The sequence below is a fragment of the Hesperophylax consimilis genome, chromosome 12 (assembly GCF_061612785.1).
Source record: "Hesperophylax consimilis isolate HC1 chromosome 12, BYU_Hcon_1.0, whole genome shotgun sequence".
Taxonomy (NCBI): domain Eukaryota; kingdom Metazoa; phylum Arthropoda; class Insecta; order Trichoptera; family Limnephilidae; genus Hesperophylax; species Hesperophylax consimilis.
Window position 1 is genome coordinate 33818280 of NC_142847.1, and position 12652 is coordinate 33830931.

General features: G+C 36.3%; 2 protein-coding genes across 2 annotated transcripts in view; one reads left to right on the plus strand and one right to left on the minus strand.

Annotated features, from left to right (window-relative positions):
* Npl4 (nuclear protein localization 4) overlaps window positions 1–12652 on the minus strand; it is a 60584-nt gene that overhangs the window by 30736 nt on the left and 17196 nt on the right. The gene's annotated exons all lie outside the window — the stretch shown is intronic.
* Window positions 460–11351, plus strand: LOC149419530 (uncharacterized). The gene has a single exon (XM_089638366.1). The coding sequence runs from the start codon at window positions 864–866 to the stop codon at window positions 2739–2741; it is 1878 nt and encodes a 625-aa protein (XP_089494492.1). The 5' UTR covers window positions 460–863; the 3' UTR covers window positions 2742–11351.

The window sequence follows — 12652 nt, forward strand, 5'->3', positions numbered from 1 at the left end:
TTGAGCGGGAGGACTGGCCCCGTGTAGACTGGTCGTAATGAACATCGGCCCGAAGTTGGTGCGGGTCGGGCGAGCAACTCGGTGTATCTTTGGACTTGCGTAAGGAATACGACGGTTGGTGAATCGATTCATATAAAAATAAGACTAACAATGAACACAGTGTTATTATATTAGGATAGCGATATGACAATAAAAGGTCTCTGAAAAATAAAATTACGATTTAGGAAAAAAAGAAAAATTATATTTTAATGTAATGCATATTTTAGCACAATATTTAGATCATAATTTTTGTCTAATTTTTAAGGGAATCGGGTTATTCGCAGAGAACGTAAAGATTGGGCAAAGATTATTTTCCCAAATGATAAACACGAAATTTGTTATCGAGTTTTTGACGTAAGAAAAATGTTTCATCATTCCGACACTAATCTGTTGAGTGGCGTGAAGTCGGCGACAGTTTGCCAAAACAACATGGCGTGTGTACACAAAACGTAAAATGATGTGGCAATTCACATCGATTTTATTTTAAATTTTAGTTTATTTAGTTAGATTTAAATCGGGCCGTGCGTCTCGGCAAAATCCGTTCGTTAATATGTAAAATAAGCCGTACAAAATCGCCGAGAGAATCCGTCAATGTGAATTAATAATATATCGTCAAAGTACAAAGTTTTTCTATGTCCTATTCCATGTCGAAAACGTTACGTGTAAATACTTAGAGGACGTCATCGCTCAGAACAGGCTGAGGATCAGACCACAGTACAGTTCGCAGGTAGTGACAGTAGTCCAGTAGCGCGGGGCGAGCCGGCTCCACCGTACACCGTATGTCATCCTGGTGACCTTCTGTAGGAAGTCAGCTCAAGTGACAGATGGCGCACTCCCCGCTGGGCGACATCGAGGACCTCACGCTGTGCTCCGTGTGCAAGTTGCCTTTCAACGATGGCGACCAGCTGCCCAAGCTGCTGGCCTGCAAGCACCATTTCTGTCTCAAGTGCGTGACGGGCGTGCTGCTCAAGGGGCGCGAGCTGTACTGCCCCTACTGCTGGAAACGCAGCGAGGAGCCGCGGCCCGAGACGCTGCCCACGTATGGCGCCGTCCTGGCTCTAGCGCAGCGGCTGGCCGCGCCGCCCAAACCTCCCGCCCCCGACAAGCACAAGGCCCATCCTCGCCAAGACAGAGACAGAGATACCTGCCACACGCATGCCATGCCCACCTCGCTGTGGTGTCACTCGTGCGGGCTGCAGCTGTGCCGCGCTTGTGCTGCGCAGCCCGACCACCTTGCGCACACTGTCAAGCCGGCAGCCGACGCGCGTCAGCTGCTGCGCCAGGACTTCCACAGCGAGCTGGGTCTCATGCAGAAGATGCTGTCCGACATCCAGCACCTGGCTTTCAAGCAGCGCGACTTTCTGCTCAAGATCCTCGAGGCCTGTACCACGCTCAAGACGCAGGTGGAGACGGACCTGGTCAACAACACTCCCGGCTACGAGCTGGCCGAGGCCCGCGAGCGCCTGCAGGAAGCGCGCCACGCATACGGCAACACTGAGGCGCTGGGCCCGCCTGACATCCAGCGCCTGCTGAGCTCTCTTGCCGGGCAGCGGGAGCGCCTTCAGGCCAAGCACCGCGAGATGTTCCTGCAGTGCAAACTTGATGACCTCATCAAGAACTCGGCCGTGCTATTTGACTTTGAGCTGCTGAAGCGGGCCTTGGCCACCATCCACTCAGGAGAGGCGGGGCTGCCCACCGAGAACAACGGCTACCACAATCCCGTGCTTTTCCTGGCCAACTATTGCATGTCCCAACTGTACTCGCGCCACTTCCTATTCAAGCAACAACAGACAGACGGTCGCACCTTCCCGGGGGGACAGAATGGGGAAGCAGACTTCCGAGCCATCCTTCCCGCCCCGCCCCCTCCTCCATACGTCCCTCTCGCCATGCCAAATTCCGATAAGAACAACATCCGCAACCTAACAGAAAACAGTTTAGTGAAAGGGGTGGGTGGCTACGGATCGGAGCTACAAAACAACCTTCTCCCCAATCTAAATATATCCAAAGCCAGTCCTCTGGGTTATGGGGAAAGCGGAGGTTCTCTGAACTCTCCTAACATGAGCAAGGGCCCCTTCCAGACAGATTCGCTGTCCATGGGCCTGCCCTCCCTGCTGCCACACTCGCCTGTTCCCCTCCTGCTGCCTCCACCCCTGCTTCACCACTCCCCACAAGCCAATATGGTCAGGAATCCTTCGCAACATGTTTATCCCATTTTCTATTTTAATATCGAAATCAACGGAGCTCCGTTTGGACGAATACTTATCGAGGTGCGCAGCGACGTCGCGCCTAAAATGGCAAAGAACTTCGGTATTCTAACAACGGGAGAACTGGGCATCGGCTACAAGGGCTGCAACATCTTCCAGTGTTGGGAGAACGAGAGCATTATAACGGGAGACTTTGAACTGAACAATGGGCGAGGAGGACGTTCCATATTTGACGAGAGCTTCTTCATGCCTGACGACACTAAGATCCTGGCCATCCGAGGCAGTGTGGGCATGAGAAGGAGCCAAAAGAGGCACGACAACCTGGGACTGGTGGGCTCCCAGTTCAGAATAATTCTGCGGGAGATGCGCGGCTTCACAGGGATATTTGCCTTTGTGGTGGAGGGGCTGGAGCTGGTGGACCGCATCAGCCAGTCCGGAGACAGTGCTGGGAAGCCGCAGAGCAATATCCTGATCGCTAGCTGCGGGAAACTAAACTAACCCCTTCGTTTACTTAACAGCTCCTACTATAATGGCTAGGTGAGAATTTCTCTATGAAAATATCCACGTCAACTGTATTTAATTCAGGACCAAGTTTTATTTTGTAACTTTGACTTGTAACACGCTTAATCACTGGGCGATGTTATTTCCTATCGTCTTTATGTTTAATCTAACTCGAAATAACGGAATTTATATAATGATCGTCGACGGAGTAGCCGAATATATTTTGGAAATGAAACGTTTAATAAAAATGGGAATCTTGGGGAAATATATTTATAAAGAGATAGGGGAGTGTATTAGGATTAAATGTGCGTCATTTGTCTAAAGGAAGGTGCAGGTGCGATGGAGCACCTCGATAGAAAGATGGCCGGACAACAGGGAATAGCGGATAGCAGGTAGCAGGTAGATGGTGTGTGTGCGAGACGCAGACAAAGTTAAGGTAGCTGTTAGTGTAACAGACCAGCCCAATCCTTCACTAACCACTGACTAACTAATAATAACGAATAAACAAATGAGATGTGTTTGTTACTAGGGCCTAGGCGTAGCAGAATGGGTAATATATTTTTGTTAGTGATACGAGCCATTAGAGGTTGGGCAAACACTTCTGCTATGGCGACGCAGCCCGGAGATAACTCCCGTCAATAAGAATAGTGTTTCCTTAAACTAGGTGTACTCATTTGTTAGTATTAAATCAGATTTCTATGGCGATTGAGTCCCACCAGCATTTTTTGAAAACAATCATTAAATAGGTAATACACTGTCTACAAATGTTAGAGATATTTACAAATTAAAGTTATTGCTCGTGAGAAAGTAGAGGCGAATTTTATCACTGTTATGATATAATATTGAGAATTTAATCGAAAGAGTGAACGTTTTAAATCGATGTTTATAATGTAAACTAGCGAATGTAGGATATTTTCAGAGTATATAATCGATCTTGTATATTTAGTCGGATAAGGGGATTCGCATAACCTTTATTTCCGTCGTACGAAATATACAGACGCAATGTTAAGGCTGTTTTGCGCTTACTTCGCAATACAACAAGTCAGGGGATCTAAGTCGTAGCGAATCTACAGTCTACACGAGTAGTTAGAGAATTATTGTTCAAGTTTGTGTTTACAGCGGGGCCGGTGGAGTATTGCGTGCGAGTTACTGTTAACAAAATGTGATTTTATAAATGTTTATTGAGAGCACCGTTCTTGCTACAATAACGCGATATAAACGAATAACGCAACTAGGATTAGCCCAACTCGGTTGGAACGGTCGGAAGGAATAACGAAATATATACGCTTGGTTCATCGCCAATACCGAGTACTGTATACTGTTTGTTACGTGTTAGGTGTTTACCTCAGGAGTGCGGACTGCGATTGTGGTCTCCTGCTTATGGATACCATTATATAATATATATATATATATTACTATTGTCATAATTAACCTACCAAAGTTTGAAAGAGAGGGATGAATAGTGATACAATTTATTTCAAGTTAAACATAGTTCTATGAGAATATTTAATGAGGTTTTTAGTTTTAATTAAGTTATTTGGTTAAACAATCAACCAACTATTATTATTGGCTTTTGTCACATCCAAATGTTTATCAATGTTTGGCCATTGGAGAAATTGAATATTTATTTGTTTGTGAATAAATGTTATTCACAAACACCGTTGAATATAATGTGTTATGTTACTGACCAGTTATAAAAAACATAAATTATTTAAAATTGCAATTAATACTAGTGGAAATATATATTTTCTCGTTGAGTACTTATTCTTATGGAAAGCGCCTTCCATACACCACAATATAAATTAATACTAGAGCGAAATATAAACCCTCGGCCGGACCAGGTACTATATTATTTACTAATATTCGTAATCTAAAATCATTGTTTTGTCTTTCTGGTCAGCCTATGTTTGTGTATTATGAAAATAATATATATATATAAACTATGACTGTGGCTAGAAATACACCTGTTAATCTTGATCAATTATATTTTTGATGCCGATAGGAAATATTTAATGACTTGGCTATATTTTTAAGCTGTGTGAATTGAAAAAAATGTTTAATATAATGTACATACAATATAATGACTAGCGAAGAAATATGGCGGGCGAGCCAGCGCTCCTTCGCTAATAATAGTTACCTTCTTAAAGAATCACTAAATAGTTTGTTGTTTATATTTTTATCATTGTTTGATTCTACTAATCATAATTATGTTGTATAAGTTAATAGTTCTATTCTCGATGGAAACCACGAAATGTGGTTGTAAAAATAGTAGATTATAAATAACAGTTGAATCAATCACTAAATACTTGGTATCTGACACCAAACTACAATGGAATAACCCAATTAACAAGCATAATGTGGTTACAACTGTCACTCGGTTCAGTCATAATGTTAGACTTCTGTGAATTTAAATTGAGATATTCATTTCTATAAATAAATGTGTTCTATGGAAAGTACCCTTTCTGCAAATTATACTTTGTTATTTTTTCATAGTTTTGTCTTAAATTATCCCGAATAATTGATATTAAAAACTAGTCCCATATAAGCGACTAGCATATTATTTAAAAGTTCAATTTGTTGGGATAATTTGTAACAAAATTACAACAACAAAAAAACCCTCCTGTAAAGTATTGCCGATAAAAGTGTTTTTCATGGGCGCATTGAAATAATGTCAAATAAGACATTTTTAGAAAAATTCTTCCAAAATGTTTTGTTTTGTGAATGTTCTAACTAATAATTTAATGAATGGTGTAATGATAAGCCAGTAATTGAACATTATAAGTAAATCAAGCTAATATTGTCTTTGGGGTGAAAAGTCATTAAAAAAGTCAATATTGTTTTGTTCGGACAAATTTGCTTCCACTCAATTTATCAGATTGTTTAAAAATATTATGTTGTGACGTCCATTATTCAATCATTATGTACATTCAATGTATTTATTTTGGTGTACTATTATTCTTTATTAGTTTGGATTTAAAATGAATCAGTTTTATGAAAAAAATGTCATCAGTGCGAACTCGAAACAGAGTCACGGAATTGTTTGCAATAACAGAGTAACATAAGAACGATCAATCGCTTAGCTATTAACTAAATTTAAATTTATCGATAAAATCGGCTTTCAAATGAATTATTGTCGCAACTTATTTTTTGTGCGTATTGTTGCAAGCAATCTTGGACTCGTACATACTATATACTGTATGTACACGACTGTGTATACTTACGAATAGTTACTGATTTTGTGTTCGTACTGACCAGATGTTAGACCGTATGGCTAGAAATGTTAAATGCGAATAATATTTTATCTTAGACTTAAATGTGTTCAAATCGAAAAAGCTGCATTAAAATGTTAAAATTCATTAAAACAGAGTGATAAAATCACAGCAATTAGGATGTACGATTACGCGAAGGTATAACTAAATTCACATCTGAAGCTTTTTGAGATATGGACGTTTGCTGTCACCTGACGAGATTTGGAATAAGAGGTGTTGTGTTCAGCTGCCATATCTCAATTAATTCAGAAATTAATTTAGTTTTAGGGAGTTTGGGTTTCCTAATACATAGTACTTATTATTATGTATCCCATCACCAGACAAAGAATACAACATTACATTATATCCGTGATCCTATTTAATTGTACATTGTTTTTATCAGTTATTGTGATTTTCATAGTTGTGTTGAAATATATGGTTTATCAAGTTTATTTTGCATTTCTTGAATGTTCCAACTTGGTTTTCAATCCCATTTCGGTAATGACCTTGTGCAATCATTTAAAACAAATATAATAAAGTACACAAAGTCAAAACCACTTTGCGCACCTGATGTCTCTTTCTAAAGAATAATAATGATGTTTACAGCTCTTTATCGCTTAAAACTACTATTACTAAAACTAAATTGGACATTCGGTTAATAAAATTGGACAGCTTACCATAATGTGCATAAGTTGTGCGCATGGAAAATGTTGTATGTGTTTTGTGTCAGTGTCACTTAACCAATCAAGCGAGTAGTGAATTTAACTATTTGAATTAACTAGTCTTTATTTAAAATAACTATATTCTGTAACAAAGTTAACACGCAATACTACACGGAACTCAAATTCTAGCATTCGAAGAGCATAACATTCACTGTCATAATTTTACTATAAGCGGAAGTTTTTTTGGGATGGTTAAAGTATTGAATATTATAAATACAATGTCTTATTTAAATACTGTTATAATTTCCTATTTTATTAATTATCGGGGGATAGGCACGTTGGTCCAAGTCACCGTTATGCAATTACAGATATGAAATGGTTCATGTTCGGGACCAGAGGGTTTAGGTGTTACCGACACAAATATCATCCAACTGTGTATGTAGGAGTAGGTAGTCGGTTAAACAAATAATCAATTTTTTAGCAAGAAATCATATTTAAAAAAAATAATTTCAGAGTAAGTAAAAATATTTTGGCTAGTGACTTAATAAAAAAACACATTGGCATAGAGAAACTAAATCTTAAGAGACCTGTTGATCAATATACACCACTCTCACCGAATATGACTGTCAAAATAACACATTATACTCAGGGTAGGTACTCTAAATGAACTCACATCTGAAATGGTGAAACGAGGGCATGATTTGATTTTTCTATGCGCATAATAAATTGCCAACATGGTGCATAACAATAGTAATTTCATCTGATAATAATTCTTATCTGAATATGATAACATTACAAAGAAGTTTATCAGCGAGCTATTAATTAGGGCATTCCTACAACAGATGGCGCTCACAAACCTTTATTAAAAATGTCACTTTATCTGTAATTGCATAACGTGTTTGAAAATAAAATATAACACAAGGTTTAACGAGCCGGGCCCCCGATTGTGCCTTAATTGTGTAGCCTATACTAGAAACTAGTCGCTTTTAAAAACAATGTAAAATAATATTAAAAAATAGCTTATGAAAATATATTATAAGCTACTAACGATCGGGGCTACTTGCAATGAAACGTTGAATTATGTAAGTAAATTATGCAAATCGTACTTTTGATGTATTAAAATGTTTGTAGGTTAATAATGGTCTTAACTTGCTTGTCAGAATTATTAAAATCATATTTATTTGTAAGTACATATGTAATTATGTATTTAAATTACTCTGTGTAGTGTAAATTATTATAATTGATATAGAAAACATGAAATCGGCCATTGCGGGATGAAACATTTATCATTTGAATATAGAATAAAATGTGTTTGTTCATTTTTATTACGTAAACCAGATCATTGTGTCGTAACGTAATACAGTCACAGTCTCACAATTTTATTGTGCTGTCATTTCAAATAATTTATCCTCAAGTGTAAGTTGGTCAGTATAATAACGCACTGTGAACATCCGGAACAGTGTTTATTTAAATCTACTATTTATGAACATTCATAACAAAACATAGTCATAGTCCTACTATCAATATCAAAACAGAATCCAAATTTGTGCAGAAAAAATGCTTTGGAAATGGTGAAATAATATATACCATTAACTTTTTGATCGCCGATGCTAAACTTTTGCCATGCGCCAGCTTATTTACGCCACGCGTTTTATGGAATAACTTATTTGTATTTTGCAGCACTTGAATGAAGTTTTTGTAAATTGTACCATCTGATCAGATAATGTGTTTATACATCTATAAAAATAACCTACCATTAGTAGTTTCCCAAGAAAAGATAGTTATATTCAGAGAAATTAATATGATTTTCTAATAAGGATACGTTGGCAAACAAGAATTTAATGTGTAAAAAGGTACGAATAAAGGCTATTCTGCCATGATAGGTGAAAACACCGTATTTTCCTTGAGAGTCTCAGCCGTGTTTTTGCTTACCATGACAGTATTGTATTCTATACCAATGGTATGATCTGTAGCCAAAATTTGTTCAGCTTAGTCACAATAATGCAGTTGATTCATAATTACTTACGCAAAAAAGTTAGTATTATAATTCATTTGACATAATACTTTTTAATATTCACATTTTCTTTTTAAATTTAAAAAAAAATTGCATTATATATTTAAAATCAAACTTGTAATCTCAGTCCTTGTCAGTTGACACCACAACACCACACAGGTTGCCAGCATCTTGCATAGTTTATTCGAGTATATGAATTGAAACCAAAATAATTGATATATTTTCTCCAGTTAAAATCAATATGCAACAAAAATACATCAATTTCTAATCTGCGAAAATTTAAATTCTAAGCCATTAAACGCATTGTGCATCAGTTTACAAGTTAAAATAGGTCACTAAATCAGACTACAGAATAAATGGATGACAATACATATTTTTAATTTAATTTATTGTAATTTGTCGTATTCTATTTTCTCTGCTCACACGAAATACAGATTTCTGAATTGAGAAAATATGTGAAACATTTTTTATGGTTGGCAGTCTGGATATATAGGAATTGTAATCAAGACCTGAAGCCACACAAGGCAATGGAGATCTCTAGATGTTCTGTCCCTTATAAAGTGGCATTTTTATGAGGACGGTCTCGCCATAGTTAAGTTAGTTAGAACAACGCAAATGTTCAAAGTTAAATAAATGACTGCGGGCATATTTCAATATTCCTTGTCTTCAATTATGCCGTCTTTCAATTGGGTCGACTCTTTAAGCCGTAGTCTTCCTCCCCACATGTTTTGTATGAAAAAGAAAAATGCAGAAGATCCTAGACTAGAATGAAAGTTGTTGCAATTTGGCTAAAAGAAATTAACCGAATGACACTTGGGGAAATTCCCTAACTTTTGGGGAATACTTCTCACGCTCTTTTAAAAAACAATTTCACACTATCCAAAAAAACTACACTGTTTTGATATCAAAGTTCATAAATAAAGAGTAACGCTGTCTTTTTATTTACTTTTGAAGGCCAAATACTGGGCTTTGATTAACATAGCTAATTAATCAATATTAATTGATTGATTTCATCACTAGAGGGTTATAAGAACTAAGCCGGTCTTGTGTATTCTATATCGATGGTATGATAATTTTTTATTGGTGTAATAATAATAATTTTTTATGAACAATAATGCTTATAAAATCTATTTTCAATGACAATATTGTACAAGCATGGTTAAGTCACTTAGTAATTAAGAACTATTGTTATTGGACAGAGTGAGCGCAAAATAATATCTATTGTATTTTTAATTATCATTCATCTTAAAATTTAGTACAATCTGATACAGAAATAACCTTATGTACCTGAAAATGTTAATCATTTCGTAAGGGAGAAAATATTTATGTAAATTAGACAGCAAAAATGCATTAAACAGTTTGTTAATCAATATCTTGGCATGTTCATGTTGTAAATAGGTTAAATAGTATTGTTATTTGGAATGTCTCAAAACATCAAAAATCTGATTTTGTTTGGAGATTGTTTAATAAATTTGAAATATAAAAGAAAGACAGCATTTGCTGTCATTTGTTGCTACATCTTGACAGATAAAAATTTGAAAAATAAAATGGGCACCTGCAATATATTTTCAAAATTTCAATTAAAGAGTTTTTGAAACTTTCGGTTTCTGTACGCTTGCAAACAAAAAGTAATTGTAAGAAATTTTGATGTTTGATTAAGGACGGGTTGTTTCGGAGAATTTGAACAATTCATCAAATTTTAACGTTCATTTTCGGGTTCTGTGAAAGTCCTATTCAAGTTCTGTTATTATATCATTGTAGGCTAGTTGCTTGACAAAACTGAAATAAAAACAGAACTTGAAAAAATCTTTCACAGAACTTGAAAATGAACGTTGAAATTTGATGAATTGTTCAAATTCTCCGAAACAACCCGTCCTTAATGTTTTTAAGTAATGCAAACGTTTCATCTTATTTTAAACATTACTTGCCTGCATGCTTAATAAGCAAAATTGCCAAAATCCCATTTAAACTTCAATAAATAATTTATATCATACTTGATGAAGTGACATTTTTGTATTTGTCTTTAACTAACCTAGCAGAGGTAATATCCAAAGGCAAAATGATTGTATGAGGTCGACACTGCAATTGCAGTGCTTCGTACCGTGCATAAGCATGATTCTTCAACACTGCAAATGCAGGGCTCCACCCCCTAGGGGTTAAAATGATGTATTACTAATATGGTTAAATACAATGATGTATTTTTCTATATAAAATCTTTGTTAAACAAAGTCGTACATGAATAGAATAATATTCCATCTATGTTTGTTTTGTAAGCGATATAAATGTCAGAGTGTCATTTGGCTGTGTCCAGAAGAGATGAGTATGTCTTTCATTGCGAGTAGCTCCGACCACTAAATGTGTTAAAGATTAATATCAACGTTGCGATATGTGTTTAGATTGTAATTTTCAATGTGTTAAACTAATGGATGTTAACCAGTGTGTGGCGAGCGTTAAAGGTATGAATGTGATTGTAGCTAGAATTTAAATCGGTGGAATTTAATTGTATTATACCAGATTCGAAAAATATACTTCTTTCTCAATCCATTCTGTGTTTTCAATAATTTCATCTAAGCAATTGTACCTCTACTCAAAATATGCATCAATATGTATGTACATAACATTTACTTTGAACCCTGCGTGATAATTATTATTATACACTCAAAATCAAATATGGTACAGCACTAGTCCCCAAATAATTTATTTCCTATTATTTATTTATCATCCTTTCTTACAGCATTGTAAGGTCATTATTATTATTAAGTTCACTTAACCATCAACATTGCAACACATTATTTTTGTACCGCGACAAACAAAAAAAAGTTAAAAAATTAACTGAGCCAAGAACGGTTTCACTATCGTTTCCCTTTCATTTCGAACTTTTTTTTAATATAGACAAACTAATTTTGTGTTTCATTTTTTGACAGCAGTTACCAGATTAGTGTTTTTATACGCAAGTAATCTACACAATAATGAAAACAAAATGTTTGCTAACTGTTTAACCAATAAAGTATATTATGAAAACAAGTCTACCATATTTTTGTAAAACGTGCCATATTATGGAAATCTAAGACCATTTCCGAATCAAATTGAACAACTAAAATCAATACACCATCTGGCAATGCATAAATATATCAATATTTCTTACTTATACAGGCTTAACTATTTTAATATTATATTTTTCTTCTATTCAGAGTAGTTGGGACTTTTGTGCGGTTTCACATAAAAAAAAAACAAATGTAAGCCTTGGTTACTAATGACCTTTTCACTAAGCATAACTTTTCTCAAAAGAAAGTAGATTGGATTCTAAGGAAAGTATTGAACTTGATCCTAATGCTAGCCGTGTGTCGTACCCACCGGGATCTGAAGATTTCTAACATTATTTATAGCTAAAAGACTCTCCTGGAAATATTGATATAAATACAAAGACGCTTCATACTAATCGAACTGAAAACGTTTCAGTTTCTAGATTCATAGCGAATAACGAAACGCATAAGAAAATAATAGCCAATAACGATGTGAGAATAGATGAAATTGCTACACATAACAGACTGCCTAGCATAGAACGAAACACATTAGAAAGGGATAGCCGTTAATAAATAATAAATATGTGTGTTCGGGTGAGACAGCTATATTCTTATGAATGCCTATCGTTTATGTATGCGTGTATCTTGACACCAGCTCAAAGCTTAAGTGGCCCACTGACGGGCGAGCATATCCGCGGTGAGCATGACGTCACAGGTGAGCGACGAGCATTTTTGTATAGATGTCCGTCGGATAAATCGCATAATGTCATCCTCGGACTGCTCGCCGCGGAAATGCTCGCCTGTCAGTGGGCTGCTTTAAGCCCTGCAAGAAGAGTAGTAGAATACAATGTGCTGTCACTAGGTTGTCCTTCAAGCACAACACGTTTCTGCGTTTTCTGACTCACTTTATTTTATTCAACTTTACCATTTTAGGGCAGCAAAAAACCTTGTGAATAATTGT